The sequence below is a fragment of the Pteronotus mesoamericanus genome, unplaced genomic scaffold (assembly GCF_021234165.1).
Source record: "Pteronotus mesoamericanus isolate MK-2021 breed Mesoamerican mustached bat unplaced genomic scaffold, CSHL_Meso_final contig_78, whole genome shotgun sequence".
NCBI lineage: Eukaryota > Metazoa > Chordata > Mammalia > Chiroptera > Mormoopidae > Pteronotus > Pteronotus mesoamericanus.
Window position 1 is genome coordinate 2,860,993 of NW_026555258.1, and position 26,915 is coordinate 2,887,907.

Sequence of the window (26,915 nt, forward strand, 5' to 3'; positions counted from 1 at the left end):
CGGGGCTGTGTGTCCCTCTAGTGCAAGCACGGCTGGGATTGCGCGTCAGAGGGGAGGCTGGGCCCCGCTCAGGAAACTCCCAGGTGCATCGTGGCCAGGCGGGGGCCCCGGGGCCTGGCCTCGTGGGTCCCTCACTGGTGGGTGTCTCTGGACCCTGCGGTCAAGCCCGTGGTTGGTTGATTGGCTAGTTGCTGTGATGCAAGGCTTGCTGGTGGCCTGTGGGGCCCCATCCGCGAGCCAAGCAGCACCCCAGGCACCCCAGGCAGAATCCCATGATGTGTTTTATGGACCCTCTCAGTGCCCTGGGAAGGAAGGGTGGGTGCCAGGGGTCAGAGCCTGGGGTCTGAGCCGCAGAGGGCACGGGAGAGCACAGCGCTGGGGGAGCCGGCTGGACCGCCCCTCAGCCCGGTGCCCTTGGCAGCGGGTAGCCCTGGCCGCTCCCGAGAGCCGCTTGCCCGCAGGGGCACTGGCAGAGGGCAGAGGCCCCTTGTCCACACTCGGGAGCTCTGGCGCCTGTGCGCAGTTAGCTGTCAACCCCGGACGCATGGGGCGGGCTCGAGGCTGGAGAGGCAAGGAGCCGCGACCGCCCTGCAGCGCCGCCCTGCACCAGACCCCGTGCCAGCCCTCCCTGGGCATCGCCCGTCCGGTCCGCACACACCGCCTGTGGGCTGTGTCAGCGTGGCTCCTGTTCTGCAGCAAGGGAACGGCCCCCCAGCTGGTAAGCAGGGGCCCAGGGGTTCCCATCTGGCTCAACACCGTCAGTCACCAGGGCTTGGAAGAATTGTGCAGACAAAAACGGATAATTTTTAGCTATAGTCTGTAACATATTAACTACACCATCTTCAAATATAAATAGCCTGATGACCTACAATGTTAGTTATAGGTAAGAGTATTGATTAGATTGCAGAGCAAACGTGCGTTTTGTTGGCATGCCTTCTATGTATTTATTAAGCCTTGGGCCTCACTGTGTTCATATGGAGGAGCCCCCCTTCTGCAGAGACGTCGGGCCCTCCCCGCCTCCCCCGCTCCAGCCGTGGGTGGGGCTGGGTTTTTCCAGGAGCGACAGCATGGGGTCTGGTCTCCGGATGTGGATGAAGAGTGGGTTCAGGAAGATGGGGAGCGCGGCCGCGCCCCGGGAACCGAGCCCGAGGGAAAGGCTGGCTGACGAGGAGAGAGGGAACACAGCGGGTGTGAGCTGACGGCCGGGACCCAGGCCCCCCGGGACAGCAGCCACGGGTGCGGGGGGAGACGACCGAGGGGCAGCTGCTCCTCAGGAGGGGACGGGCAGCCTGGAGCGTCTGCGAGGACCGCCCACTTCGCCGGGGTGTGGAGCGCCCCCCGTGGGGGATTCGGCCTCCTTCCCTCTTGCGGAACGTCGGCCACCGCACGCCTCCCGCTGCTCCCAGGAAGGAGAAAGGCCCCGCTTGTCAGAGGGCTGTCACCGCGTTCGTGGCCCATGAGCTCGAGCGGTCGGGTCACTGGCTTCCTCGTGGATGGGGCTCACTGTCCCCACCTTACAGACAGGATGCCGAAACGTGGGGCCCAGGGGTGGCAAGGCCACAGGGCTGGAGCGGAGATTCGGGCGCGGCCGCAGCTCTGCCCACGGCCAGCGCCTTCCTGCTCCGGGGCCCAGGCGGACGGGCCTGGGGTCCCAGGATGAGCGGGGAGCCGGGGCAGGGGGCTGGCTGCCTGGGTTTTGAGCTGTGCCCGGGACCGTGGGTTTGGAACGAGGCCCGAGGTCCAAGCCGCCACTTGGGGCCTGTGGACGGGGGGCCTGTGGACGGGGGGCCTCGCAGCCTTGGAGCCGAGGCCAGGAGCCCCCACAGCGGAGCCGGCCCTGGACCCGTGGGAGTTTCCTCCAGAGGAGGCGTTTCAGTGGTCGGTCAGGCTTAGGTAGCTTCTCTGTGCCTCCCCCGTGTCCCCCGACGTCCCCCTTTTTTGCGGGGTGTCAGGGAGCCGGCAGGAGGCTGGGAGGACCTGGCCGCCGGAGCGGAAGGGGGCGGTGAGGTGGCGGGACACACAGACCTTCGAGGCAGGGTGGCCCCCCTGGTGGAGGCTGCCCCTCCCGCGGGGTGGTCCGCGTGTCCGTCCACGCTCACGAGGGCCGTGTCGGACCCTAGGTCGTGCGGTTCCCCGACGGAGGGGACTCCTGGTCCCACCCTCTCGCTCTCCAGGTGACAGTCAGCGCCTTCCGTGACTCCAACAGCCAGTTGTGGGAAGAGTCGGTAGGCCAGGCCTGGGGACAGTCGGCTAAGTAAACCAGTGACCGTCCCCTACCCTGGGCTCTCTCTGAGGGACAAGGCCCCGAACCCGGCTCAGACGCTTCCGACCTGCCCAACGTGGAAGCGCGGCGCAGGGCACAGGGCCGTGGAGGGGCGCCCACCCCGACGCTGAGCGGATGCGGGGTGAGCAGGCGCAGGGCCCCGGGTCTCCCTGTTGCAGCCCTCACCCCATGGCAGCGCGCGGGCCCAGCCCGTGGCCCCAGTGGCTCCTGCCCGTGGTCTCCGTGGTTTCCTCGGGGACGCGCTGGCGGACACGGCCAGTGGGCAAGCTCCCTGGAGTGGACCCGCTGTGGCCGACGGCTAGGCAACCCCAACCGCACCCCCCGGCCCCCGCACATCCCGCCGCGAGGCGAGTCCCGGGTCATCTCCACTGGAATTCGCCCCTCGGTTCCTGCCCAGAGAGCCACTGACCCCTTCCCCGCAGAGACCGCCTTTCCAAAGGAGCTCTCCGCAGCGACTTGCCGACTTAAGTGGGATTCCTTTTGCAAAGTAGATAGAGAAAAAGAACATAGTTCACCTTTCTCGAATTATAATTATACCTATAAAACTGGTTAGCCCTGCCCTGGCTGGTGTGGCTCAGTGGACTGAGCGCCGGCCTGCGAACCACAGGGTCGCCGGTTCAATTCCCAGTCAGGGCACAGGCCTGGCTTGCAGGCCAGGTCCCCAGCAGGGGGCGCTCGAGAGGCAACCACACATGGATGTTTCTCCCCCTCTCTTTCTCCCTCCCTTCCCCTCTGTCTAAAAATAAATTAAAAAAACAAAACAAAACTGGTTAACCTCGACTGGCCATGTTTTTCTTGCCAGCACTATGCTTGTTCCGTTGTTTGTTTAAAGTCCTCATTTCATTACCCCGACAGCTGTGGGTAGATTGTTGTTATTGTCCCCACTCTGCAGATGAGAACGAGGCCCTGAGGGACTGAGGTGACCGGTGGAAACCACACGACTGGCATTGCATAGGCGGCTTCTAAAGCCCCTGGTGCTCACTGTCACAGTCACGTGACACCCTGAAGGGCTGGTCTTGCCCCTGAGCCACAGACAGGGTCTAAGATGCTGGAGAGGAAGGGGCCAGGGCTGGGCGCTGGGCGTCACCCACGTCTTTCACTGCCGATGAGGGCGAGGCCGCTGCGCCCGAACCTGAGCGCGCAGGGTGCATCCGCGAAGCGAGCGCCCTCTGCAGCCAGCAGGTGGGCGCTGTGTCGCCGCAGGCTTGGAGCTGGGGCGGCACTGGGCCCTGTGGGGAGGACAGCGTAGTCTTCCGATTGTGTCTTCCACAGCGTGGCTTCCGGGGCCACCACGGCCACCCGGTGCGAATTTGACTCGGAGATACTTTTTAGTCGTTCGAGGGTGAGTGAAAAGCCCCTTGAACATTCATACCTGTGCTTTGGCAAATTCTAACCCTGGAGGTGGCTGGCTTTGGCCATCCCTAGACCTGCGTGTCGGCAGAGAGGTGCTGCACGCGTCACTGATGAGCGAGGGCGGAGCTCGACACTGTTTGTTATTTAGAAAAGTCATCCCCGCACATCTGAGCCTCGTCTGAGCACGCACAGCGCTGGGCTCTGTGTGGAAAAGGCCCCGTGGGCCCGGGGCTGCCGGGGGCAGGGCAGAGCCATGAAGGAGGGATGGTCCCGCGACACTCAGGGACCAAGCGGGGTCCCAGGTGCCAGCAGGTGTAGCGTGTGGTTGAGGTTAAACTTCAAAATAAAAATGTTGCCAGTCATCAAAACGCAGTTGGCCCTTGAACTGCACGGCCCCCTTATCCCTGGATTTTTTTTTTTCAGTAAACATTCAGCCGGCCCTCCACATCCCCAGGGTTTGCAGCCGCGGATTCAACCAACTGCGAGTGGAAATGGTATTTTCGATTCATGACTGGGAATCCGCGGGTGCAGAAGGCCGACTGAGTGCATTGTTCTGCGCCATTTATATAAGGGACTTGAGTGTCTGGATTTTGGGGGTCCACAGGGTCATGGAACCTGTGCCTGTGGAGGCTGAGAGAGAGCTGTGGGCCCATTGTCGTCCGCGAGGACACGTCAGTCTGCCAAACTGGGTCTTTTAAAGTGCATTTCTTGCCTGGCTGATAGCACATCTCCTTTTCCTCTTATGTGTCGGGAAACCGCCTCCTATTCATTAGGAGGAACGGCCCTGGCGCATCCGCAAAGGGCCTGACTTTGAGCTCAGTGAGGCTGAGGAGAACCTTCCACCCCGGGTGGCCTCCGTGGGGCCACGAGGAGCCAGCTTTCGCCCGGATCTGGAGCTGGGAGCTGGGTGGGACGTCCTACGGGAAAACCCAGGAGAGCGCCCTGCTCTGGTCTTTGGAGGAGAGGGGAGGAGACGAGGGGCAAGTATCAAAAAGGCAGCGGACCCAGAGGGCAAGCGTCTTGCCACGAGAAATTACCGATTGCGCTTGAATGCTCGTCCGGAGGCAGGGAAGACGGGCGCTCACAGAGAGTGGGCGCCTGGGCCCGGCAGGCCACGCTCTGCTGGGCCTCGCCGAGTCCCCCAGGCTGGCCGGCTGCTCTGCTTCCCTTTTTTCTCATCTGTGACATCTGCTCGGTGCTTGTCCCTCCTGTGATCCCGGACCCCTCACAGCTGTGCAGACCTCCAGCTCCGCGCCGGAGCGCGGGGCGCCCTGAGCAGACGGCCTCTTTGATGTGTGATAAAACAGAACCAAGCCACAGGGGTATGGTGAGCGCAGGCGTCGGAATATCAATTAACCTGCTCCGAACAAAGCTGCAGCTCCAGAGCGGGGCAGGCCTCTCACCGAAGTGTCAGCAAGACGGATAATGTATTCCAATTAGGGACTGACTGATACCTCCGCGTCCAGCCGCTCCTGGGAGGCAGGCCCACGGACCTCGCGGCGGGCCGACCGAGGAGGGCCGGTCCTGGCAGCGGTGGGTCGCTGCTTCCTCATTTATGGCTTCTTGCCTTGCCAGGCTTCGCAGGCATGAACTTGCTCTCCGCCCCACTTGGTTTCCCCTTGGAAGTAGGATCCATCTTGCAACTGGGCAGTCGCAGGGACCCTCTGTAAAGGCAGGAGCTCTGGGGGAGACCGTCTCCAGCGCCAAGCCCGGGCCCCCCATCCTGAGAGCGCCCCAGGACCGGCACTCCCCAACGCAGAGGCCTTGATCTCTGCACCCCTGCTTTCCCGAGGGACCCACTTGGGCCAGCACAGGGAAAAAGGGTCGCCCGGCTTCCTGCCCCAGGAACATGGGGCCGCCCTCCGGTGTCCCTCGGGGACCTTGTTTCTTAGCTCCTGGGGACGGCACCATCCCTCCGAGTCTGCAGGAGCAGCCTGGAGAGCCGGGGGCCCGCGGGCCACTCCAGAGCCCCCTTGGTCGCCGTTCCTGAGTCTCAGAGCCACACTGGAACGGCGCGCCAGCGAGGCCGGGCCAATTAGGGAGATGTTCCTCATTTTGCTGCGCTTTTCCTGGGTAATTGGAAGCCTGCTTTCTCCAGCGCGCCGTCGGCGAGAGCTCTTCCCCTGAACAGTTCTAAAAGCTTTGGACCACATACTGGTATCAGCTGCAAATTTATGGGCAAGATGCTAATGAGCGCTCGGTGGCGCCGTGTTAAACGCCGAGGCCCGTCTCCGCCTGGTGAGGGCGGCACGCCCATCTCCTTTCAGCTTCAAACGGGGCTCGAGACACGGTGGCCAGTCCTTGTCCTTGAAGAAGCAATTGGTGGGCTCCCGAGCCCCCCACCCCCACCCCCAGCCAAATAAAGACTCAGGGGTCTGAGTGTAGCGGAAGTTCAGGGGCCCGGGCTTGGAAGCCGCCCGCAGCTCGGGGCCCTCAGACGCCCGCCTCCGGGCGCCCGCGGCAGCGCTCGGCCTGCAGACGTCGGTCTTTCTGCCGCTGCGGCCCAGCGCCGGGCTGGCGATAACAAGGACTTGAGGGAGCAAAAGGCTGTTACAGAATTTTTTTTTTTTTGCACTTTTGCTTCGTTAGTTTAGAAACCAGGGGTTCTGTGACTGTGTGTTTTCCTGCATAATTTAAGAAATTAATGAAAGCATGCCTGGTTTTTCCAACACTCTTGACTCTGGAAGTTTGTTTAAAACTTACCAAAAAAACCACCAAAACCCCACCCTGTCACTTGAGGCTGTTGGAACCTAAATATTTTAATATTGAAGAAACGTAGTCTCCTCTTTGTTTGTCTTTCAGGAGAGACACCGTGTGTCCCCACGCACACGGTGTTCTGTCCGTCAGGTGACCGTGGGTCTGAGCGTGCCCGCCGGTCTGTCCTCTGACCTCACATTCTCACACTGACCGGCAGCGAGGGGTGTGTGGCAAGAGGGGGTCCCCTCCGGGGAGCCAATGTCAGAGCCTCCGCCTGACCCCCCCCCTCACTGCAGAACGGGGACCTGAAGCTATTTGTGGTTCTACGTCCTCTTCCGCAGCTCGCGTTAACTGATTTTTCTGGGTGTCAAGTGTGTGTGTGTGTGTGTGTGTGCGCGTGTAACTTGACTCGTGGGGCTTGGAGGGACTTTAGAAGCTGTTTTGTGTGGGTATTGCTGAGGGACGTAAAAAACAACTAAGCAAACAGGGAGGTGAGATATGGACTGGATATTGCAAAAGTGTCGATTCTTCCTAAATCAGTATACACATTGCATGTTAATACAAAATCCGAGTGGAATTGCTATTTTGGAACCTGACAGAATGTTTTTGCTACCTGGAAGAATAATTTTTTTTTAAAGACAAAGAAAGGGGAACAGGTTCTGCTAGATGTAACGATAAATAATAAAACAGCGGTAATTCCGACGGGGTGAGGAGGATACACGTGTCCAGAGGCACAAAGGCCCGAGCCAGCATCACGCCAGCGCCCGGATGGGACGGGGTGGCGCCGGGGGGCGGAGGAGCGGCCGCGCAGACAAGGCGGGGCAGTGGCTGAGGCTCGAGGAGACCAGGCTGGTCACAGCTGCGCAGCATTTCCATGATAACATGTGGCTCCAGGAAATATTTCAACGTAAAACCTGAAACCACAAGAGAAGACAATTTAAATGCAAGTGAATATGTATCCGCGTTTGCAGAGCAAAGGCTTTTTTTCCACATCCGCACAACACCAGATTTGGCCACAGACATGTGTGCTACAAACAGCACCACGCCCAAAGCTGAAAGGCCAGGGACAAGCCATGGGAGACATGAGCAACGCCGTTCACCTCTAAGGGTCTGTGGCAGTGTTTGCCAAAATGGGTTAATGCTTTTAATATGTAAAGAGCTCTTGTAAATAAATAAAAGGATAAAACCCCAAGGGGAAAGTGGAGAGAGAGCACAAATAAGCATCTTTGGAAAAGGAAAAATTCAAGTAGCCAATAAACATATGGAAAAGAGGCTTAACCTCATTAGTGATCAGAGAAATGTAAATGGGGGCGGCGTGTGGGGCGCCAGTTTGCTGGACAGAGCCCCCCAGACCCTGCCTGCCGGGGGTGCAGGAGCAGGGAAGCGGCTGTCGGACCCACGGAGCGGCCAGGCAGCTCTGTGGTGACTGGGAGGATGCGTCCGCGGGCATAAAGGTGTACGTCCAGCATGTTTTATATGTGATGGCGAAGAACCGGAACGAAGCTACGTCCGCGGCCACGTGGCTCCGTTCACACGGGCAGCGGGAGGCCCGCGGCACCAGGCAGCCGTGGACGCTCCCAGGGAGGGGTGTTCTGTGGCCCGGGAACGTCCCTGGAGGGTTTTTGCTTTCCACAGAAAAACAAAACCAGACCACAAATAGCATGGACCGTGTGACCCTCCCCTGCTCCAAGGAAAAGAGCCGTCGCGCGTGCAGCCCGGGGGTGGGGACGCAGCAAAAGTCAGCGGTGGCTGGTTGGGGTCCGTGCTGTTGTCGGCGACCGGGGCCCTTGCTTCAGCTTGTCAGTGTCCCCACGCGGTGCGCACTGACTGCGCCTTACTTTCACAGCTGGACCTGAAGTTAATGAAAAGAAACCTCCTAAACCAGATCCCAAGCTACACCCAGAAGGGCCTGGCGCCTGAGGGGTCTCGGCCCTGCAGCCAGTTCGCTGCAGAGCAGGGGCTTGAACTCAGGTCTCTCAGTGCTGCGCTCAGGGCTCGTTCCTCGGGAGAGTGGGGCTTGGTTTTCACCTTAGTGGTTCCTTGCCCGGGACCCCGTATCCGTGGAGCTGCCTTTAGGAGATAAGCCGAAACGTGGAAAGAGCAGTATGCACAAAGATGCGCGTCATGCTGTGACACGTGTAAGGCTGTTAGTGGCTGAAATGTCACCTGTGGGGAGCGGTTAGGTGACCGTGGCAGCTCGCTTGGTGGAACGCCGTGTAGCCGTTCAAATGGCGGCCATGAAGCGGCGTGCCGGCGTGCACACATGCTGTGGCCGCTGTGATGCGTGACAGGACGAAGCGGGACGCAAAATCATGTATGATACGCTTACAATCATGACAAAATTCGGAAGGGAACAGAACATACATGAGGGTAGGCTGAGCGATGTGGCTGTCAGAAGCATTTCTTTTGTCTTAAAAGTTCTGAGCTTTCAATGAAGCTATCATATTCCTTTTTTAATTTGAAAAAAATCTAAAAGATTAAACCAGATGTGCGTCTCTCCAAACCCCCTGCCCAGGGCTGGATTCTGGACGGCATCCCTGAGACCCGGGAGCAGGCGCTGACGATCCGGACCCACGGGATCGCCCCCAGGCACGTCAGTGAGTAGCCCCGAGGGGGTGCCCTGCTCTGCGTCCGGCTCCCCGCAGCTCCCCGCAGCCCTGGCGCCACCGGGCGGGGAGCGGGGGGCGGCACTGTCGGACTTTTTAGGGAACGAAATGTGTTCGGGGCTCCTTCTGAAAAGTGTGGGCTTTTGCTTTGACCCTGGTGGCTCCTCGTTCTAAGAATCCCACAGCTGAGAAACTCTTTAGGAAATAATCCAAAATGTGGCAAAAGCACGATGACAAAGATGTCCCTCATGGTGTTATTTTTTAAATTACTGATTGATTTCAGAGACAGAGGGAAGGAGCGGGAGGGGGGGGCGGTGGTGAGAGAGAGAAATGTTGATTTACTTGTTGCTCCACTTACTGACGCATTCGCTGGTTGAGTCTGGCGTGTGCCCTGACCAGGGATCGGACCCGCATCCTTGCGCGTCCGGCCGCGCTCTCACCCATCAACGAAGCTGCCGGGCCAGGGCCTCAGGGTGTCATTTGTGACGGTGAAACTGGTTAGCAGTCAGACGGGTTGAGTGTGTGCTCTCGTTGGCCCTGAGATCGTGTCCTTCGCGTTTGGTGCTGAGCAAGCCTCTCGGGTGGAGGGGGTGGTGGCTTCAATGTCATCGCCCCGTGACAGACCCGTAAGACATTGGTCCCTGAGGGTCAAAGGTCCGAGACTCGCTGCCCAAGACGCCTGGTTTCCTCCTCTGCTTCCGCCCAGTTGCGCTGAGCGCCCCAGACACGGTCCTGATCGAGAGGAACTTGGGGAAGAGAGTCGACCCTCAAACGGGAGGTAGGCCCCCCGCCCCCACTGCACCGCGTCCCCTCCCCACCCTGCCCCCAGCGGCGTCCCCAGCAGCCCTGTCCTCCTGGCCTGGCAGAGATCTATCACACCACCTTTGACTGGCCACCCGCGCCTGAAGTCCAGCAACGCCTGGTGGTGCCCGCGGGCATCTCGGAGCTGGAGACGGCGCGGCGGCTGCTGGCGCATCACAGGAACAGCGTCCAGGTCCTCCCCTTGTACCCCAGAGTCCTGAAGGTCATCAGTGCCGACCAGCCGTGCGTGGACGTCTTCTACCAGGGTGAGCACGGGCGGGCAGCGGGCTCCCCGGCGCCGCGACGGCCCCCGTCCCAGGGTCACTTCGTGTGGCGGCGCGCAGCGTCCAGGACGCGCCCAGGGCCCCGCGGTCCCTGCGTGGTGGGGTCCCTGGGAGCGCCCCACTCGGAGACCCTGGGCTAACCTCGCGCTCTCTGCGCGGTCAGCAGGTTTGACGGTGAGGGGCGGGGCGAGGAGCAGCGGGGCCGCGGTGGGCGGGACGGGCAGCCCGGTTCCCTCAGGGTGGGCGAGGGAGACGGGAGGGAAGTTCTATAAACACTAATAATACAGCCACAAAATCCCACCACTGCCACAAAGACCAAAAAGCCACAGTGCCACTCGGGTGTTGTGAGTCCACTTAAACACCAGCTGCAGCGGGCGGGCGGGTGTGTGAGTGGGGACCGGTGGGGCTCAACAGTCCCTCCCGCCGCCCTGTTCCCCTGCCCCGTGACCTGTGTCCACGTCCCCCCGACGTGCCCACTGCGGCTGTCTCAGGCGATTCTCTTGACCCCGCGGAGCCTCGGTTTTGCCGACCCCAATGTGGGAACGCCAGTCCTGCCTCCCCGCCGGCCTGGGTGACCATGACAGGAGCCACAAGAGAGGCACCGGCAGCCACGCCTCCGCCGGGGTCGGCTCAGTGCCCACCAGCCATTCTCGCCCTCCTCGGGACTCGGCCCCTGTCCACGGACCAGGGAGAGTTAGGGTGATCCTGCCCCCAGCCGCGGGACGGGAGCTTCTTAAAGCCGTGCCACGCTCCAGTTGTCTGCGAGGCCAAGTGTCCCTTCTGAGCCGTGGCAGGTCAATGGCACAATGAAAAATGCTACCAGGCACTTAAGACACTCGGCAATTTACACCGGCTGTTTTGTGTGTTCCCTCAAGTCCCGTCAAGGGAAGCTCTGCTCGGCGGGCAGGGCGCTCCGAGCGGCCCGGGGCGGCCCCCACCAGCCCCGCCTGCCCGCGGGCTCTCGAGGGTCGGCCCCCGATGTGGGTGCCCGGACACTGATGCTGCTTTCGGAGGCGCCAGGCTTACGGACGGCTTATAACTTCCGCGTTCCGCGAGGTTTCGCATCTCGGAAGGGCCTCTGGCGGCAAACGCTGCCACACTGCATTCTGAAGCGAAACAATGTTTATCTCATGCCACGATCCTGAATTTACACGTTAATTGCTTCCAAATTATTTAATTAAATTTAAAAGTTCATGTGATCGTCCATAAAGAGTTCATGCCTGGTGTTGTAAATAAAAATGCGAGTGTCTGCATATATTAATTATTATTAATTAATAATGCAGAGAGAGAAATAGCAAATTGGAATGCACAGTTCTCTCTGTTGTTTTTTTAATCTCTCTGTAGTGCGTCCAGCAACCACATATTTTTGAAAAAGAGTAATTAGATGTTGGGGCTGCCTGGGGGATCATTACTTCTCATTAACTTGGTTATTCACTGTAAATTGAGCATCGTTCGTAAGCAGGCTGCTTTGCCTGCAGTATCGGTTCTCCTCAGATGTGACCCCGGAAGGCCTGAGAGTATAGAGACCCCGGCCTGGACGCCTCCTCGACGCCTCCTCGGGGCTGTCCCCGCTGGTGGGGGTCGCCCGTGGCCGTGGGGTGGGGAGAGAGGCCCCGCCCCGCCCCCCCGTCAGTGGGGACAAGAATAAGTCAGCCCGCCCGGGACTGCGGACTGCACGCGTCACAACGAGCCTGCAGAGTGCTTAGCTTAGCAGCCACCACGTGCCAGCGACGACGGTGATGAGGTCACGCCCAACCTTGCACAGTCGCCTTGCAACTATGCCTTTCATCCTAAAATGAGGGGACTCGTGGTGTCTCTCATGATCCTGCCAATTAAAAAAAACAAACCCTACAGAGGCTGAGAGGTTCACATCTGCCCAGCGGACACATTCTCCGGGTTCTCGGTTTCGTTCCCCTTCCCCAGCAGGGGACGTTTGGCAGTGCCTGGAGACATTTGCGGTTGTCACGCCTGGGAGGTGCTCAGATCCTACCGTGCACAGGACAGGCCCCGCAGCCGGGAACCGTCTGGTCCCAAATGTCAAGGGTGCGAGGTTGGCTTCCTGCGGGCAGCACGCTGGCTCTGCCCCTCGCCCGGGGAAGTACCGCCCTGAAGGTGGGAGGTTGTCACGGGGCCACCCATGGCCGACCTTGGGCACAGATGCTCTGGGTCCGTGGCGGCAGGCGGGCTGGGTAGGGAGGCCTGTTTTGGTGCGGGCAGCTGGGGAGCGGCAGGGCCTGGGACTCAGCAGGAAGGCGGTGCCCTCTGCCGGGTGCCCGGACCGCCCTTCCCCGGCCCCCCGGCCGCCCTGGCGCCTTCCCCGGGCTCTGTGCTCGGGCGGCGGGTGGCCTGGTTTGATGTTCAGTAGCTGTGGGTGTTCCAGGTCCTGCTCTGTGTGATGGCCTGTGTTGGAGGTGCGCCCCGTGTCCTCACTTCTTTGTTCGTCAAACGCCAGGGCACTGCACGGGCCAGGCCGCGTGGCTGCGTCACCCTCTCCCGGGACCTGGCTGATGGTGGCCTCTTGGAGGCGCACAGCAAAGTTGGTGCCACCGGAATGTGGCCGCAAGTTATTCTCCCCCGGTCCCCAAGTCCTTCAGAAGTCCCCATGTACGGGGCCTCGCGTGGCCTGATGTGGTTATCAAAGCCCGTCTCTGCCGTGCGGGGACCCGCCTGGGGCGGGCTCAGCTGGGGTTCAGTTGGGAGACACTCCCACCCAACAGTGCACGTCTTGTGTCCATGGACCAGCCCCCAACAACACAGCCAGCCCCACTTCAGCCAGGAGGGACGCTCATTGTCCCCTCCCGCCGCCTCGGTGCCAGGCCCGAAGCCTGATCCCTTCCTGCAGCTTCGCCCACGCGGCAGAGGCAGGAGGGTTTCCATGGAGCCGTGAGGGACAAGAGAGGGACAGGAGAGGGGAGCCCACGCACAGCGCCGGGCGGTCCCCTCTCTCTAGGACCTGCATTGATTGTCCCCACGTCCTCTCTTCCAGCCCTGACCTACGTCCAAACCAAACACCGATCCAACGCCCCCTTCACCCCGAGGGTGCTGCTTTGCGGGCCCGTGGGCAGCGGGAAGAGCCTGCAGGCCGCCCTCCTGGCCCAGAAGTATGGCCTCGTCAACGGTGAGTGCCGGCCCGCCCCGCCCTCCCGGGCTCTCCTGCCGCCCACGGGGGGCGGGGGGGGGGCAGCCGGAGGCGACCAGTGTCGCTTCTCTTTCTTGCTCTCTGCCCTGGACAGCTTTCAGCGAGTCCACCTTGACAGGGGTAACGTTTTCTCCTCCCTGAGAATCATGCCACCAGAACATGAACTGAGGAGAGCGCGTGTCCACAGCGCCAGGACGATCGCAGCCGCCCCCCTTCTCAGCCGTGGCGCCTGGCTCCCCGCGCGGCCCCCCGGAGCGGCCAGCCGCCGCTCCTGCGTAACACGGCGCTGCTGGCTGTTTGTTTGTCTCCCTGTCTCGTCGGGCTCCCCAGCCTGGGTTGGTGTGTTTGCCGGCAGACCATCTCTGAACCAGAGGACGGCTTCTCGCCCGGCACGGCGTCCATGAATATTTTACCAGGAGAGAAGATATTGAAATCAGTTCTGCAGGCCCTGCCTGGCGCGGTCCCAGGCAATCTTGGCTGGCAGCCCGTCTTCAGGAGGGCAGAGGGAAGGGGGCAGGGGCTGTGGCCGACACACGGCACAGCCGGGGGGTTCAGGGCACTGCCCCCCCAGTGTTTCATCAGCCTAAATCACCTCTACCTCATTTATGAAGAAAACATGTGACCTGCGCCCCCAAATAGATAAATATACATACCCCAAATTATGCATACGCACCACACCGGGGTCTATGCACACATACAAATGCATACGCATATACCGCCCCAGGAGGACCGGGTTCCGAGTAAGAATGCCCTCCACTTAGGTGTCCCATGAGCCAGGAATTGATGACAGAAATCATACCCACAAAATGAAGGCAGAGAGCTGAGCCCTTATTCTGACGCGTATCGAACAAGTAGTCATATCTGTACTTTACTAAAATAGTCACATTCTGATTTGATTAGTATGGAAAAATAGCTTGGCCACTGTAGAATTAAAAATGCTTTCGCTGACCTCCGTGGTTTTAAAAAAAACGACCATTCAGGCAATTCCTTCTTCTGAGTTTCCCCTTGAGAGGGTCTTAAGGGTGGATCCCAGCTCTGGAGAAGGGGGGACGCTGGCAAGACGGCACAGAGGGCTGCCCCGCGGCGCCGCGCGGGCCCCGGGCACCGGAGAGCGCCGGCCTCAGGCTCGGGGGGTCTGAGTAGCATGCGGTGGCGCCTGGCTCTGGCGTCCCCTGTCCCCTGACCCCAGGTCCTGCTCTGCTTATGCGGCAGCCTCATTCAAGAGCGGCTTCTTTACATGTAGTTTTCAATTACAGTTTCCAGTCAATATTATTCTGTATTAGTTTCAGGTGTACAGAACAGGGGTTAGACAACTACATAAGGAAGAGTATTTTTTAAGTTAAATTGTTTTCAGCACACCGATCATGCAGAAAGGCAATTGACAGGCTAGATTTTTCTAAAAATGAAAATAGAAACCCTCACCAAGGTTTTTGCTTTGTAGCCAAAGAGCCATCTGGGGGCTTTTTGATAATTGAGCATTTGGAGACCATTTCAGAAAGCGCCCATTTCTGCAAGATAAATACGAGACACGTGAGCTCTCAGGCAGCCGTTGTAAGGGACCCGCTTGACAGCAGCCACCCCTGCGCCGTCCGGAGAGGCCTCTGCAGAGGCCGGCTGGCCCCGCAGCGCCGCCCCCGTGGCCGGGCGTCTGGCTGGCCCGCGTCTCCACGTCAGGAACCTCCCAGCCCTGGGAGGCGTCTCCAGACAAACACAGCCCAGCACCCACTCCAACAAGGTTTATTCAAAGTCGCCTGTTTACAGTTGACAGGAATGTAACCGGGCTCAGCTCTTTGAAAGAAAGGCCGCTGCTCAGATGCTAACTGTGCAAATCCTTTTGCGCGGTGACTTCACGCCTACAACGGTGCTCTATTGACGCACTCATGCCTGCGCCAGGAGCTGGGCGGGGGGCGGGGGGGCGCACGACGGGAAACAGAGGCAGCGCCGAGCTCAGTTCTGAGAGGGTCCGCTCAGAAAGCCACGAGGAGCCCCCCAGCGGAGGGCGGGGCAGCTGTGGCAGCGAGGCCCACCAAGCGGCGTGCTGTTTGCTGAGGGGGTGGGGCGGAGGGCAAGCCATTCAACAGTGTTCGGGGTGGTCTCATTTTTGTTCAAAAAGTATGCTGGTCTAGGCTCCGAAAAACCTGCAGGGACAGCATACGACAAACTGGGTGTTTCTGTAGAGTGACCTATCGTACAGTTCTGCAGTAAGCGTGAACTTTCTAACCAGAAGCAACCATGAAAACGTTCATGTTACTCATTCAGTGCCTGCTGAAGGCATATATTTTACTGGGGACACAGGTAGGGCACAGGGAAGAGGCAACGGGAGGGACGTGAGGGTTTACTTTGTCCTGTCCGGCCGGGGCACAGGGCCCGAGCAGAGTGAGGTGCGGTCCCGACGGGGTCCCAGGGCTGATGGAGCCCCAGGCCTTGGTGCCCTGCACCTGCAGGAGAGGGGGGACTGTTACCGCGTTTCCTTCACGGATGCTGTAGAGGGAGGTGGCTGTGGCCAGGGGTTTTAAGCCGTTCTTTCCTAGTGCAAGCGCTTCACACACGTTTCCCCCCAAACTCTTCTCACAAAATTTTAATGTGTTGTGTTTCATCATTCCGTTCAAAATATTTTCTAACTGCCTTGTGGCTTCGTTTTTGATCTCTGTACTATTCAGAGGTGCACTGCATAAGTTCCAAATACTAATATTTGGGAATTTTCCAGATTTGTTTTTGTTACTACTTCTAACTTAATTCTATTGTGCTCAAAGAACGCACTCTGTGTGGTTTCAGTCCTTGGGGTTGTATTGACACTTTCTCATGGCCCGGCCTGTGGCCGGTTTGTGCCGGTGAGTGCCACGTGCCCGTGAACGGGACGCGTGTTCCGGCGCGATCTGCGGCGCTCGGTCAGCGTTGGCCAGGACGTGCAGGCTGCTGCTCAGACGCCCTGTGGCCTTAACAGCCTCTGCCTCCTCTTCAAGTCAGGTCCCGAGAGAGGGGTGTTCCAATCGCAGCTCCAGTGGGTCCTGTCTGTTTCAGCCTTGGCTTGGCGCCATTTGACGCTGCGTTATCAGGTGCATGTACAGTTGGGGTCATTACGTCCCTGATGAGATGACCCTTTCCTTGTTAGGAAGTGGCCCTCTGCCTCCCTAGCAATACTCATTTTCTTGAAGTCTACTTGGATATTAACATGGCCACTCTTTGATGATCCGTGTCTGTGGGCTGTATCTGTGAAAGTTTTTTAAAACTATCTACATAGGCATTTTATTTTTTTATCCTCCCCTGAGAACGTGCTGAAAGAGGGAAAGGGAGGGAGGGAGAGAGGGAGGGCAGCGCCGAGCAGTTGCCCCTCGCTCGGAGCCCCGTCGGGAGAACGGGCCCAGGCCCGTAACCCAGGCTCATGCCCTGGCAGAGGCTCCTGCCAGCGTTTGGATTAGCCGAGCGTTTTTCAGCAACCCATTTTGTTTCCTCTGTTGCCTTCTGAGCCCCGTCTCTGCGCTTCGTCCTGCCTGTTAGTGGTGGTTCTGGGGGTTAGAGCGGTGCCCCGTCTCCCCTGAATGAACACGCTACCTCTCCGTGTCTAACACGGTAACCTTCCAGCAGGGTATTTCTTTTTACCTTGCTGCTGTCCTTCGTGTCTTGTTGTCATACGTGTCACCTCTACATGTGTTACACATGCTATGATACATTGTAATTGTTTTCACTGTATATAGTCTTTTTTTTTTTTTAAGTCAAGCAACGCAGGGGGAACGGCTTTCATAGACACCCCCACGCCGACGCTCTTCGCTGCTTTGTTTGGATCCAGGTCCCCCTCGGATATCATTTTCTTTCAGCCCAAAGAACTCCCTTTAACACTTCTTGTAGTGAGAGTCTGCAGGTGACAAATTCTCTCCGCTTTTATCTGTCTGAGAATGTCTCTATTCCACGTTCATTCGCGGAGGGTGTTTCGGCGGCGCATAGGAATCCGTATGACAGCGCTTGAAAGGCCGCGTCCCATCGTCTCACGCTCGCGACGCTTCTGATGAGGCTCCGACCGCGTTCCCCTCGCGGTTTCCCTGCAGATAAAGCATCGCCCCCACCCTGGCTGCTTTTCGTATTTTATCTTTAGTTTTCAGAAATGCAACGGTGATGTATTTAAGGTGTGGCTTACTTTCTGTTTATTCTTTTTGGGTCTCAGAGATCCTTGGATTTGTGGGTTGATGTTCTTCATCAAATTCTGAAATTCTTCTGCCACTGTGTTTACCTGCCTCCCCCGTCCCCCACCCCCTTCTTCCCGGAACTCCAGTTCCACGCACGTTGGACTATTTGGCATCATCCTCAGCTCTTGGTTCTTTTCCAAGGCCCCCCCGCACCCTTTTCTTCAGTTTGAATACTTTCCATTGTCTCTTTTCCTGTCTAGCCCATCCAGTGATGTTTTCCAGTTCTAGTATTTCCGTATTTTTTTTTTTTTTTAAGTTTCCAGTTCTCTGCTGAGATCCCTCCATTCGGTTGCTCACTGTAACTGTCTTCGCCTCGAAGCCTTACACATACTTGTAGCAGCTGCTCCAAAGGGCCTGTGTGCGGGCCTGGCACCTGTGGCATCTCGATCGATTCGGGGGCCCGTTTCTCTCCTGACAGGGGCCGCATTTTCCTGTTTTGTTTTCTTCTCGTTGTTGTTGCCTCTCAGGCAGTTTTTCACGGCACGCTGGACGTGGCGGTTCGCATGTTATTCAGTCTGGCTTGTGTGGCTTTGCTCTGAGAATATTGGGATCCAAAGAGCTGCGCTTTAACAAGCAGTTCACCGACGGGAGGAGGAGCCCCTCGGCCGGGCTTGCTCTCCGTGCGGCAGAGGTGGGGCCGCGCGCACTTGCTCTGGGGCCGGTGCACCTCTGCACCCGAAGCCTGGCCCCAGAGTCTCCGTGAAGCGTCGTGGCGCCAGCGCGGCCGCCCCCCCGTTCCTGGTGGAAAGCCGGCCCCTCCCCGCTCCGTGCAAATCTGCACTCAGCGCACAGCTTCCAGCAGCGTTCCTCTCCCGGGCCTTGTGGAGCCCCACCCTGACCAGAGATGCACGGGGACCCCACACGGGTCCCCGGGACCCCTTCCCTGCACAGCGCCCCCCGCGCCATCACCCCGATCCACCAATTCCTGCTGTCGCGGAGCCCCAGGTTCCAGTCTTTGTTTCCTGCTGCTCTGTTCGGTCTCTGCTCTCCTGCGCAGGGGCTTGAAAAGTGACCACAGGTAGAGAGCTGGGGCAAGCGTGGGACCCCCCGTTTCCCTTCCCTTGAGAATAACGTTGTCCAGCCCCTGAAAAGCGTTGCCTCGTATGTTTTATTTTATGGCTGTTTATGGCAGAGGGTAAATATGATTCTGGTCGCTCCTTCCTGGCCAGACTGGCAGCCGAGCGTGCGTTTGAGGTCCCCCAGAGCTGGGTTTGGGCCCTGGCTGCGCTGCTCGCTGGTGCTTGGGCCTAGGACAGGGGACTTGCCCTCTGGGAGTCTCAGTTTCCTGGCCGAGCCACCACGGGCAGCGGCCAGGACGGAGTGCGGCGGAGCGCACTGCGCGCGGCGCCCGGCAGGTGGAGCGAGCGGCCTCCGTGGCCTCTTGCCTTCGCTGGTTCTCCGGTTTCGCTGAGTGAGTGAAGCCGCCCACCATTTGGAGGACAGTCGCCACTGTCATCTCGATGGCAAGGGAAGCCTGTCCCCACGGAGGATGAAGACCTTGGCGATGGCGGTTGTCTTAAACATTCACTTCCTTCAGTTAATTTTAGGATTGTGTTTGGCCTTAACATTAAGAAAAGCAAGATTGTGCAGTTAACAGCTATGAAAATTCAGCTTTAGCCTCAGCTTCGGCTGATGAGGGCGTTGGTGGCCCAGGAGGGGGGTGACCTGCGTTTATTCCATCTTGACTGACGCCTCCTGCGTGCTGGCCGCGGCTGGTGCTCGGGACAGAAAGGCCCTGCTTGCGCGGCCGTGCCTCCCAGGGGGCGCCGCAGCGCGGCCAGGGCACGCCAGTGTGCGGCCTTCGTCACGAGGGGTCCACTTGTGCCATCACGTCACCCTGCATGTGGACCCACGGTCCCACGGAGACAGCTCGCCAACCGACCGGGAGCGCCCAGCTTCCCGCCATCCTTTGCGCGCGCAGTGTGGGCAGGAGCGTGCGCGGGCGCGTCCGGGGCCAGCGAGTCTCCCGCTGAGCGCACGAGTCCTGCCCAGTTCCAGTGCCGAGGCCGTTCCGTCCTCCCTACCCCGTCCACTGCAGCCCCTCCTTTGCCAAGCAAACGCTTTTTTATTCCGCATCTTCCTCCTCAGGCCCTTTTCTACTTCCCAGTTCCTCTTTCACGTTCCATCCCGCGGACACACCCCCACACGCAGGAAAGCCCTTTTGTATTTCTTTCAGTGACCTTTTTGGGGGGGGGGGCAGCAGGCGGCGCTGGGGTTTCTTTTCTTCTCATCCTCCTCCTATCGAAACTTTAATGCGCCTTCCTGTCCTCTCCCCTCCAGTCTGCTGCGGACAGCTGCTGAAAGAGGCCGTGGCGGGGAAGTCCAGATACGGCCAGGACATCCAGTCTTACTTTGAAAAGGAGATGACAGGTAGGCCACACTTTCCACAGCTGCCGCCACCACATGGGCTCCGGAGAGGAGCTGTCCCCCCACTCCCTGCCCCCGCCTCGCCAGTCCCCGGGGCTCACGTCGGGGGACCGTGGCCGGGAGCTGGGAGCTGGGCTCTGGCGGCAGAGGCCCCGCACCTGCCCTGGGTGAGGCCTTGGTGGACCTGCTTGTTGTCCATCGCGGGTGGTCTGGGAGGTTTCCACTTCTGAGGAACATTTGCTTACATGGAGCGCACTTAAAACGGAGCTCCCCACGTCCTGCGTTCCAGCAAACCCTCCGGGCAGGCGCCCCGATTTCACCTGCCGTCGGAGCCAGAGGGTTCAGGCTGCTTTGCAGACGCGTGGCTGAGTGGCCACTGGTCCTCAGCGGGTCTGGCACCCCCTGTCGACGGGGGCGCTGGGCCAGTCGTCTCTCCAGATGCCCCCCCCCCGGTGACCTACACCCCAAAGGCACCCCTCAGGTCCGCCCCATGGCAGGGAACCTTGGAGGTCATTCCAGTCCCGTTTCCAGCGTCGGCGAGTGAGCGCGGAGAGGGGCCGAGCCGCCAGAGCCGGGGCCGGCTCGTGTCTGGGGCCCTCGGGGCAGAGCGTTCCGCAGGCCCCTGCGCCCTCCTCTCCTGAGTAAAGTGCGACAGCTCCTGCGTGCGGCCAGCACGGCTGTCAGGTCTGACACGGACACACACTTGCCGTGAATCGCGCTGACCCTGAAAGCAGCCGTGGTCATGGCGGACAGGGGATGCGCCGGCCAGACGCTCAGGGCTCCTCCTGCGTCTTCAGGACACAGTGAGTCGGCGAGGAGGCTGCTAGAACGGGCTGCCTGCTCCCAACTCTCAGCTCGGAGAGTCCCCAGGGCGACGTCCTGGCCTGGCCCTCCCCGTCCCAGGGTGAAGTTCAGTGTGCAGAGGCGAGGCGTGCGTGGGGCGGGGCAGAGAGAGAGCCTGCTCCCTCCTGTCACCGGGTGTGGGCACAGGGGCACCAGGCGAGAGCCAAGTTCACGGCGCGCTTCGGTGCTTCCCTGCCTGTTCAGATCCCGGGGGCCCCCCCGCCCTGTGCCCCTCTCGGAGCCCGGGCCCTAAGGGGCGAGGGGGACACGGGAGTCCCGGGTTGCAAGGACGGGTGAGGACCGATGCAAGGTGTGTGCGCAGCGCTGGGAGGAAGGTGTCATCGTGGCAGCCGCAGGGGCAGGGGCCCGAGGCGCAGCGCCCTCCTGCGCCGCCCGCCTCCCGTCGAGCAGGGTGCGGGCTGCTTCGCGGCCTGGAGCGCGAGCGGGTGTGGACTGCGCGAGTGAGCGTGACAGGGCAACAGACGTGCGTCGTGTACAAGGAGTGTTGCCGCGCAGGGTTCTGGGGCGTGGACGGGTGTGACTCCCTCCTGCGCGATGCGCCCGCAGCGGCTCAGAAAGAAAGGCGAGCCCCACGCGGCGGAGGCGCCCCATCGCGCGGGCCTGTTTGGCAGGGTCTGCCGGTGCTCTCTGACCTCTTCTCCCAACTTTTCTGCACTTTTGAAGTTGTTTTCAAGAATAGAGTTGCAGAAAGTAGATACGTAGGCGTTTCCCAAAGGTGCACCCCTTCCCTGACCCTACAGCGCATACTCGCGCGCCTGCGCAGGCGCGCAAACCCCGCAACGGTCTTGGGGTAACTGGAGGGACCAGGCGCCGGTGGCGCCCGGAGCAGTTGGGACTGTTGTGTGTCCTCCTCGCCTGCCGTCTCCTGGGGGGCCAGGTGGTTCACGTTCTGCTGCTGTGGACACGAACTCGGGGCTTTAAAGCAGCACAGACGTGCTCCGTCCCAGCCCTGCGTCCGCCGGAGGCTCGGGGAGAACACCCTCCACCCCCATCCCCGGCCTTCCCAGCGTCCAGAGGCCTCGCCTCCGCCTTCCACCAGCAGCATAGCGTCTTCCCTCCTTTCTCTCTCTGGCCATGAAAGCTAAGCCCAGCAAGCCCTTTCAGTGGTGGCCGAGAAGCAGCATTGTTTCCTGTTTTGGGGTGACTAGAAAGGAGACTAAACACAGTTTCCTATAAAGCTAGCAGCACGGGGTGCCTTCCATCGTCAATGCTTTGTGCTAAATTTCCCCCCTGCAGCCTTTTGTTTGCTGAGACCATGGAGCTCTAGACTTCTGTGCTTCCTACAAAATCAGAGGCACAACAATAGCCCACATCAAACCTTCCTAAGAGAAGCAGTAAAGTCCATCCCTTCGCGAACCGCAGCGTCGGGGGGGAGCAGCAGAGGGCGCCTTTACACGCCTCACCACTAGCAGGGTTTCGTCAGCCGGCCGCGGGGCCGCGGCTGAGGACTAGCAGGCCTGCCCGGCGGGGACTGTTGGCAGGGCCCGCCGCCGCTGCCCGCCCCCGCCACCACCCGCCCCGTGCACCGGACAGCCGCTGGCTGGGAAGGGAGAAGGTGTAGGTGGTTCTCCTGACTCCATTCGAGGGGAGCACCAGGCTGAACGCGGAAACTGCGGAGCCGCCACAGCCTTGCCTGCCTCCCAGCTGGGGCCCCTGCTTCGCGAACCCAGCGCCGCGGATGTCTAGGACACGGTGTAGGCGTGCCACCTTGGGGCTTGGGGACGTCTTCAGCTCTGTCACCTCCCTGCACCTGAGTTCTGTGCCCGTTCGGGGACAGGCCATGGGGGATGTGCTGGGCTCCCTGACATGGCCTCCCAGGCCAGGCCTGGGGACGAGCCAGCCGACAATCCCTTCCCCAGTAAATGGCCACATCCCAATGGTGGGGACAGGAGTGTGTCCCCAGGCCTTCCCCAGGAGAGCCCTGCTGGGAGGGCGCAGCCATGGGGAGGGGCCCCCCACACTGGACGGCCCGAGGGGCGGGCGAGCCACAGCCCCGCTCTCGGGGGAGGACGCAGAGGGAGCAGGAGCCAGCATCTTCCCGGCGCTGCCCTGGGATCAGAGGTCGCCTTCTTTTGGGGGCCCATGGAGGCCTCCTGGCTTCCCCGCTGCACGGCCCCAGGTGTGCTTTGGACTCCTCTGCCCTCGGTGCCAGCCCCGAGGTGCCCGGGGGCGCAGGGGTTCCAGCCACCCCCGCATGCGTTCTTGTCTGTGACATCTAGAAGCCGGCGAGGTTCAGGGAGCTCAGGGGGAGGGCAGAGGCTTTCGGTAAAGTCACAAGAGGCCTCGTCACCCGGGGCCGAGCCCTGCCCTCTGAGCAGGCGGCTGTCCCCGCCAGGGTGTCCGACATGGAGCTGCCCCATCAGCCAGGCCGTGGGGGACGCTCTGCCCCGTGCCTCTGGCTGTGGGCCGACCCTCTGCCACCGCAGGCTCTTGCCCTCGGCACTCACCTTGGAGCCGCAAGCCCCAGAGACGGCAGCTCCGTAACTGCGGCCACCCTCACGGTCACCGCCACCCCCATCGGCAGCTCAGCAGGGTCGATCCGGATGTCCTCCTTTGTCCTTTCCCTGTGGAGCCACTTCCCCTCACCCCGCAATGGGCCTCCGGTTGCGATGTCCCAGCCGCGACCTCTGCAGACTCAGTCATGTCCTCTGGCGTCCCCACAGGGGGCTGCCAACACCTCCCCCTCTCGGATCAGCAGCAGAATTAATAACTGTGTTGTCTGCCCGTCTCTCCCCGTTTACTGGGCCGGGGACCCCAGGGCCCTATCTTAGCTCGTCCTGAATCTCTCGATCCAGGCGCCTGGCGATGCGCCGGGGACAGCAGCCTGGGGAGAAGCTTCTTCGTGGCCTGGACTTGGAAATATATGGGCCTGGCCTCCTGAACTCACCCCGACTCCAGCTGCTGCCAACAGAACAAATGTATTCCTGGGGGTCCGGCCCGCGCCTTCGCTCCTCAGCTGCCAGCTCTGCAGTCGCCGGAGTCGGGAGTCAGGGCTGCGTGTGACCCAGGGGCGGCTCTAAATCGCCTCTGCGTGGGTACGAAGCAAGCCCGCAGCCCGTTCTGGGCTTTTGGAAAAGTCACGTCGCAGACGCTGTACACTCCTCCCAGCGACTGCTCGGCGCCCCCGCCCCACGGCCGGGCGTGCAAACCCGCTGCTTTACCCCGTCAGGCAGAGGAACCTCCAGCTGCCCTCCTCTGCCGACGCCGGGGCGGCTCAGCGCCCACCTCCACGGAGGCCCGGCCCCTTCCCCGGGGCACCACCCCTCCCACAGGGCCTCGCTGAAGGCCAGGCTCCTTAATTGCCTCCCCAGGAGAGCAGCCACCTGTCCGTCCCACCGGGCTGCCTGGGTCCCCAGTTTCCACCGAATGCCGCAGCCAGCCCTCCTCGCCAGCCTTGGCGCGCTCTGGGGCGCGCTCGCCTCCTCCCAGGAATTCCAGCCGCGAGTTGGGGCCCCGTGCGCGTGGCTGAGCGTGTGGCTGTTGGCGGTAGAGACCCCCTGTCCCCGCGCGCTGGCTCTAAGCTGTGGTCCGGAAGGCGGCCTCCTGCCTGGCTGTGCCGACCACGTTCGTCCTCCAGCGTGGCCTGCGTGGCCTGGGCTGTCTCTGTCGGCCGCCCAGGGAGGACAGACAGCCCAAGGGGAGCCTCGCCCACGTTGGTTTAGGTCTGTGATCCGAGCGTGAGATGTTTGTCTTGATCCAGCTGCTCGGCCCTCAGCAGGCGTGGGGCTGTCTTCCGGGGCTCCCGGCGAGGGCGTCTCCAGCCGCGGGGGTTTGCGTTGGACTCCCCGTCTCCCCGGGAGCAGATTGTGGGGTCTAACACCTGCCGACCCAGCTTGTTGGCCAAAGTGCCAGGAGCGACTAAGTGCTTTCGGCCCTGTCAGCATCCCCACCCGTGGGCTCCTGTCCCCCCGCTTAATTATCGGGAGGCCCAGGTCCCTGGGCGCACGCGCCGGATGCGAGGCCCTTCCAGCGAGGAAGCGGGCGCTTAATCGGTGTGATAACTTTCCCCTAAGAGCCAAGTCCTGATGTGCAGAAAAGATAACAGGGACGGCAGGTCATTACTGAGTGTTACCCATGCCTCCTCCCTAAATATTTCTGCCTCGAGGGGGTCCCTCAGGGCCCAGCAGAGCCAGAGAAGAAGCAGCGGGAGATTTGAGGGGGATTCCACTGTAATTTGCACCTTTTCTGGTAACAAGACCCCACCGCAGCCAACGCAGCCCTCACAGCACGAGCAACCCAAACCAGCCCCAAACGGACGTGATTACGAGCATTTTCCAGAGCCTTCCGCGCATCCACCTCCCAGGGGGCCCAGAGCAGAGCGCTACCAGTGCGCCTCCTTTTTTAGGGGGAATTAATATTCTCGTCGCTAAATGCACACGAAAGATTCGACAATAGACCAGCTTTTCGCTTTTGTTAAAAACTCGCAGACAGTCGCCAAGTTGAAAGACAAAGCGAGCCTTCCCATCTGAGCAGGTGAGCGCGCGGCCGGTGAGGGCGGCGGCCCACCCTCTCGCTCCACGGGGCGGGCGCCCGGGGACGGCGGCTGCTCCAGCAAGGCTCCGCCCGCGGTGCGCCCGCACTAGCGGAAGACGGCGCGCGGCTCTCTAAATTATTCACCAGTTGATTAATAGACTCACAGGGGTATAATTAGAAGAGGGAGAGACAGCGGGCACGGTAACCGGTACAGCGCTTGGGGGAACGGGAGCCTTCATTTTTTTACGGGAACTTTCTCGGGTGCTGGGCGTTTGAAGATAAGTTGGGAAGAGCTCAGTGCTCTTCCCTTTTGAAGTGGAAATAGGACAGTTTGAATCCATCGAGTTTAATTTTTCACAAGCTTTAGGGGCCCTGCGGTGCATCTCCCTTTTTATTATTGAAAAAACTCCACATTTTTCTTTCATTCTGTGCACACAGACGCGCACGCGGTCCAGGCAGGAAGTAATAAACACATTCACTTGCCCTTTCATTCGGCTTGTCTTTTAGCGGGGGTCCCTCCCCGGGACGGCCCCCGCCCGCGCCCCCGCGGCAGGGCTGCCAGGGGTTGATTAGCGGCCGCCCTGTAATGCATGCGTATTCAAGGAACCGCACCTCGGCCTGACAATGCTTTTGAAGTAGCTCCTTTTTTCAAGTCAAACTCTGACTTTTCCGCTGGGACTGCTACAAAGATTTCCTCACAGAACGGAGGCGCGCGGCTCTTCCAGGGAGCGGGGCCCGGGGAGGCCGGCCGGGCAGCAGCTCCCCTGCGCGGCGGCCGCAGCGCGGGCCGGAGAGTCCGCGCAGGAGAACAGGGAGGAGGGCGCCAGAGCCCGGGTGCGGACGGGCTCCTGCCGCAGAGGCCCAGCTCCCTGTTGTTAAAAAGCTCGACTGTCACTGCAGAAGTGCGTGTTGTGTCTCTGCCATCAAAAGGCCTGTCGCCGTAAAGGTTGCAAAGCTTTCGTTCAGTGGCCACGCCAGTGGGGAAACTGAGGCAACGAGGGGCTCTCAGTTCGCTCATGCTTCCGCTCAGCGAAGCTGCCTCCCCAGCCAGAGTTGCCCGGCGCTGTCCCCACGCCCGGCCGCGGGACCGGCTGCAGGGTCTCTGCTGGCCTGGGGCTCCCACCGAGCTCGCTCCGGGCCGGGCCTCCGGGTCACAAGGTGAGGTGAAGCCGAGCCCACATGTTTCTGGCAAGTCTGAGGTGAGGCCCGAAGTGCATGGTGTCCTTCTCGCTCTGAGCAGAGCTTCTGGAAGCATCTCCCCCTCCATGGGCAGCCCCGGTGGCTTCCAATCCACTCAGCTGTGAAATCGTCTGTGACAGGCTGGACCCGCGGCCCCAGCCTCCCGCTCCAGCCGGGAGGCCTCCCGTGCGGCCGCCCGGGGGGCTCTTCTCACACCCCCGAGGCAGGTGCCGCTTGAAGCCCCTCCTCTGGGGCCGTCCGGGACACCAGCTCTCCCCCGGGGCCGTGAGTGGGGCCTGCGGCGGGGGCGCTGCCCCGTGCACCCCAGGCAGTGGCCGTGTCCCTGAAACAGAGCAGGGACGTGAGGCTGGCTGGGGGCTGTCAGCTAGAAGGCGGCGCTGAGGCTTCCCTGTAGGGCCTGTGGCACAGCTGCGACGGAGGAGGAGGTGCGGGCCCCCGCCCTTCACACCTGTCCGCGCGGCTCTGAGTGAGGGGCGGGCGTTGGTGAGGGCGGCAGCGAGAGGAGAGGGGGACTGGCAGGCAGGGCAGAGGGACGCGGGGGGCGGGGAGGCCGGGGGCCCGTCGAGCCCTGGTCACCGTCCACACTCCCTGCGGCCGTCCGGTGGGATCCAGGGGGAGTCGCCTGGCCCCTCTGGCCTTCCGCCTCCGAGTGCAGCCGCCTTTCCC

General features: G+C 60.9%; 1 protein-coding gene across 1 annotated transcript in view; it reads left to right on the forward strand.

Moving 5' to 3' along the window:
• The window catches only part of AK8 (adenylate kinase 8), an 82,872-nt gene that overhangs the window by 18,274 nt on the left and 37,683 nt on the right, over positions 1 to 26,915 (forward strand). Inside the window, exons 6-10 of the mRNA XM_054584184.1 lie at positions 8,850 to 8,931; positions 9,647 to 9,718; positions 9,807 to 10,007; positions 13,012 to 13,143; positions 19,626 to 19,715. Of these exons, the coding sequence (XP_054440159.1) occupies positions 8,850 to 8,931; positions 9,647 to 9,718; positions 9,807 to 10,007; positions 13,012 to 13,143; positions 19,626 to 19,715 (577 nt within the window). The remainder of the gene's footprint in view (positions 1 to 8,849; positions 8,932 to 9,646; positions 9,719 to 9,806; positions 10,008 to 13,011; positions 13,144 to 19,625; positions 19,716 to 26,915) is intronic.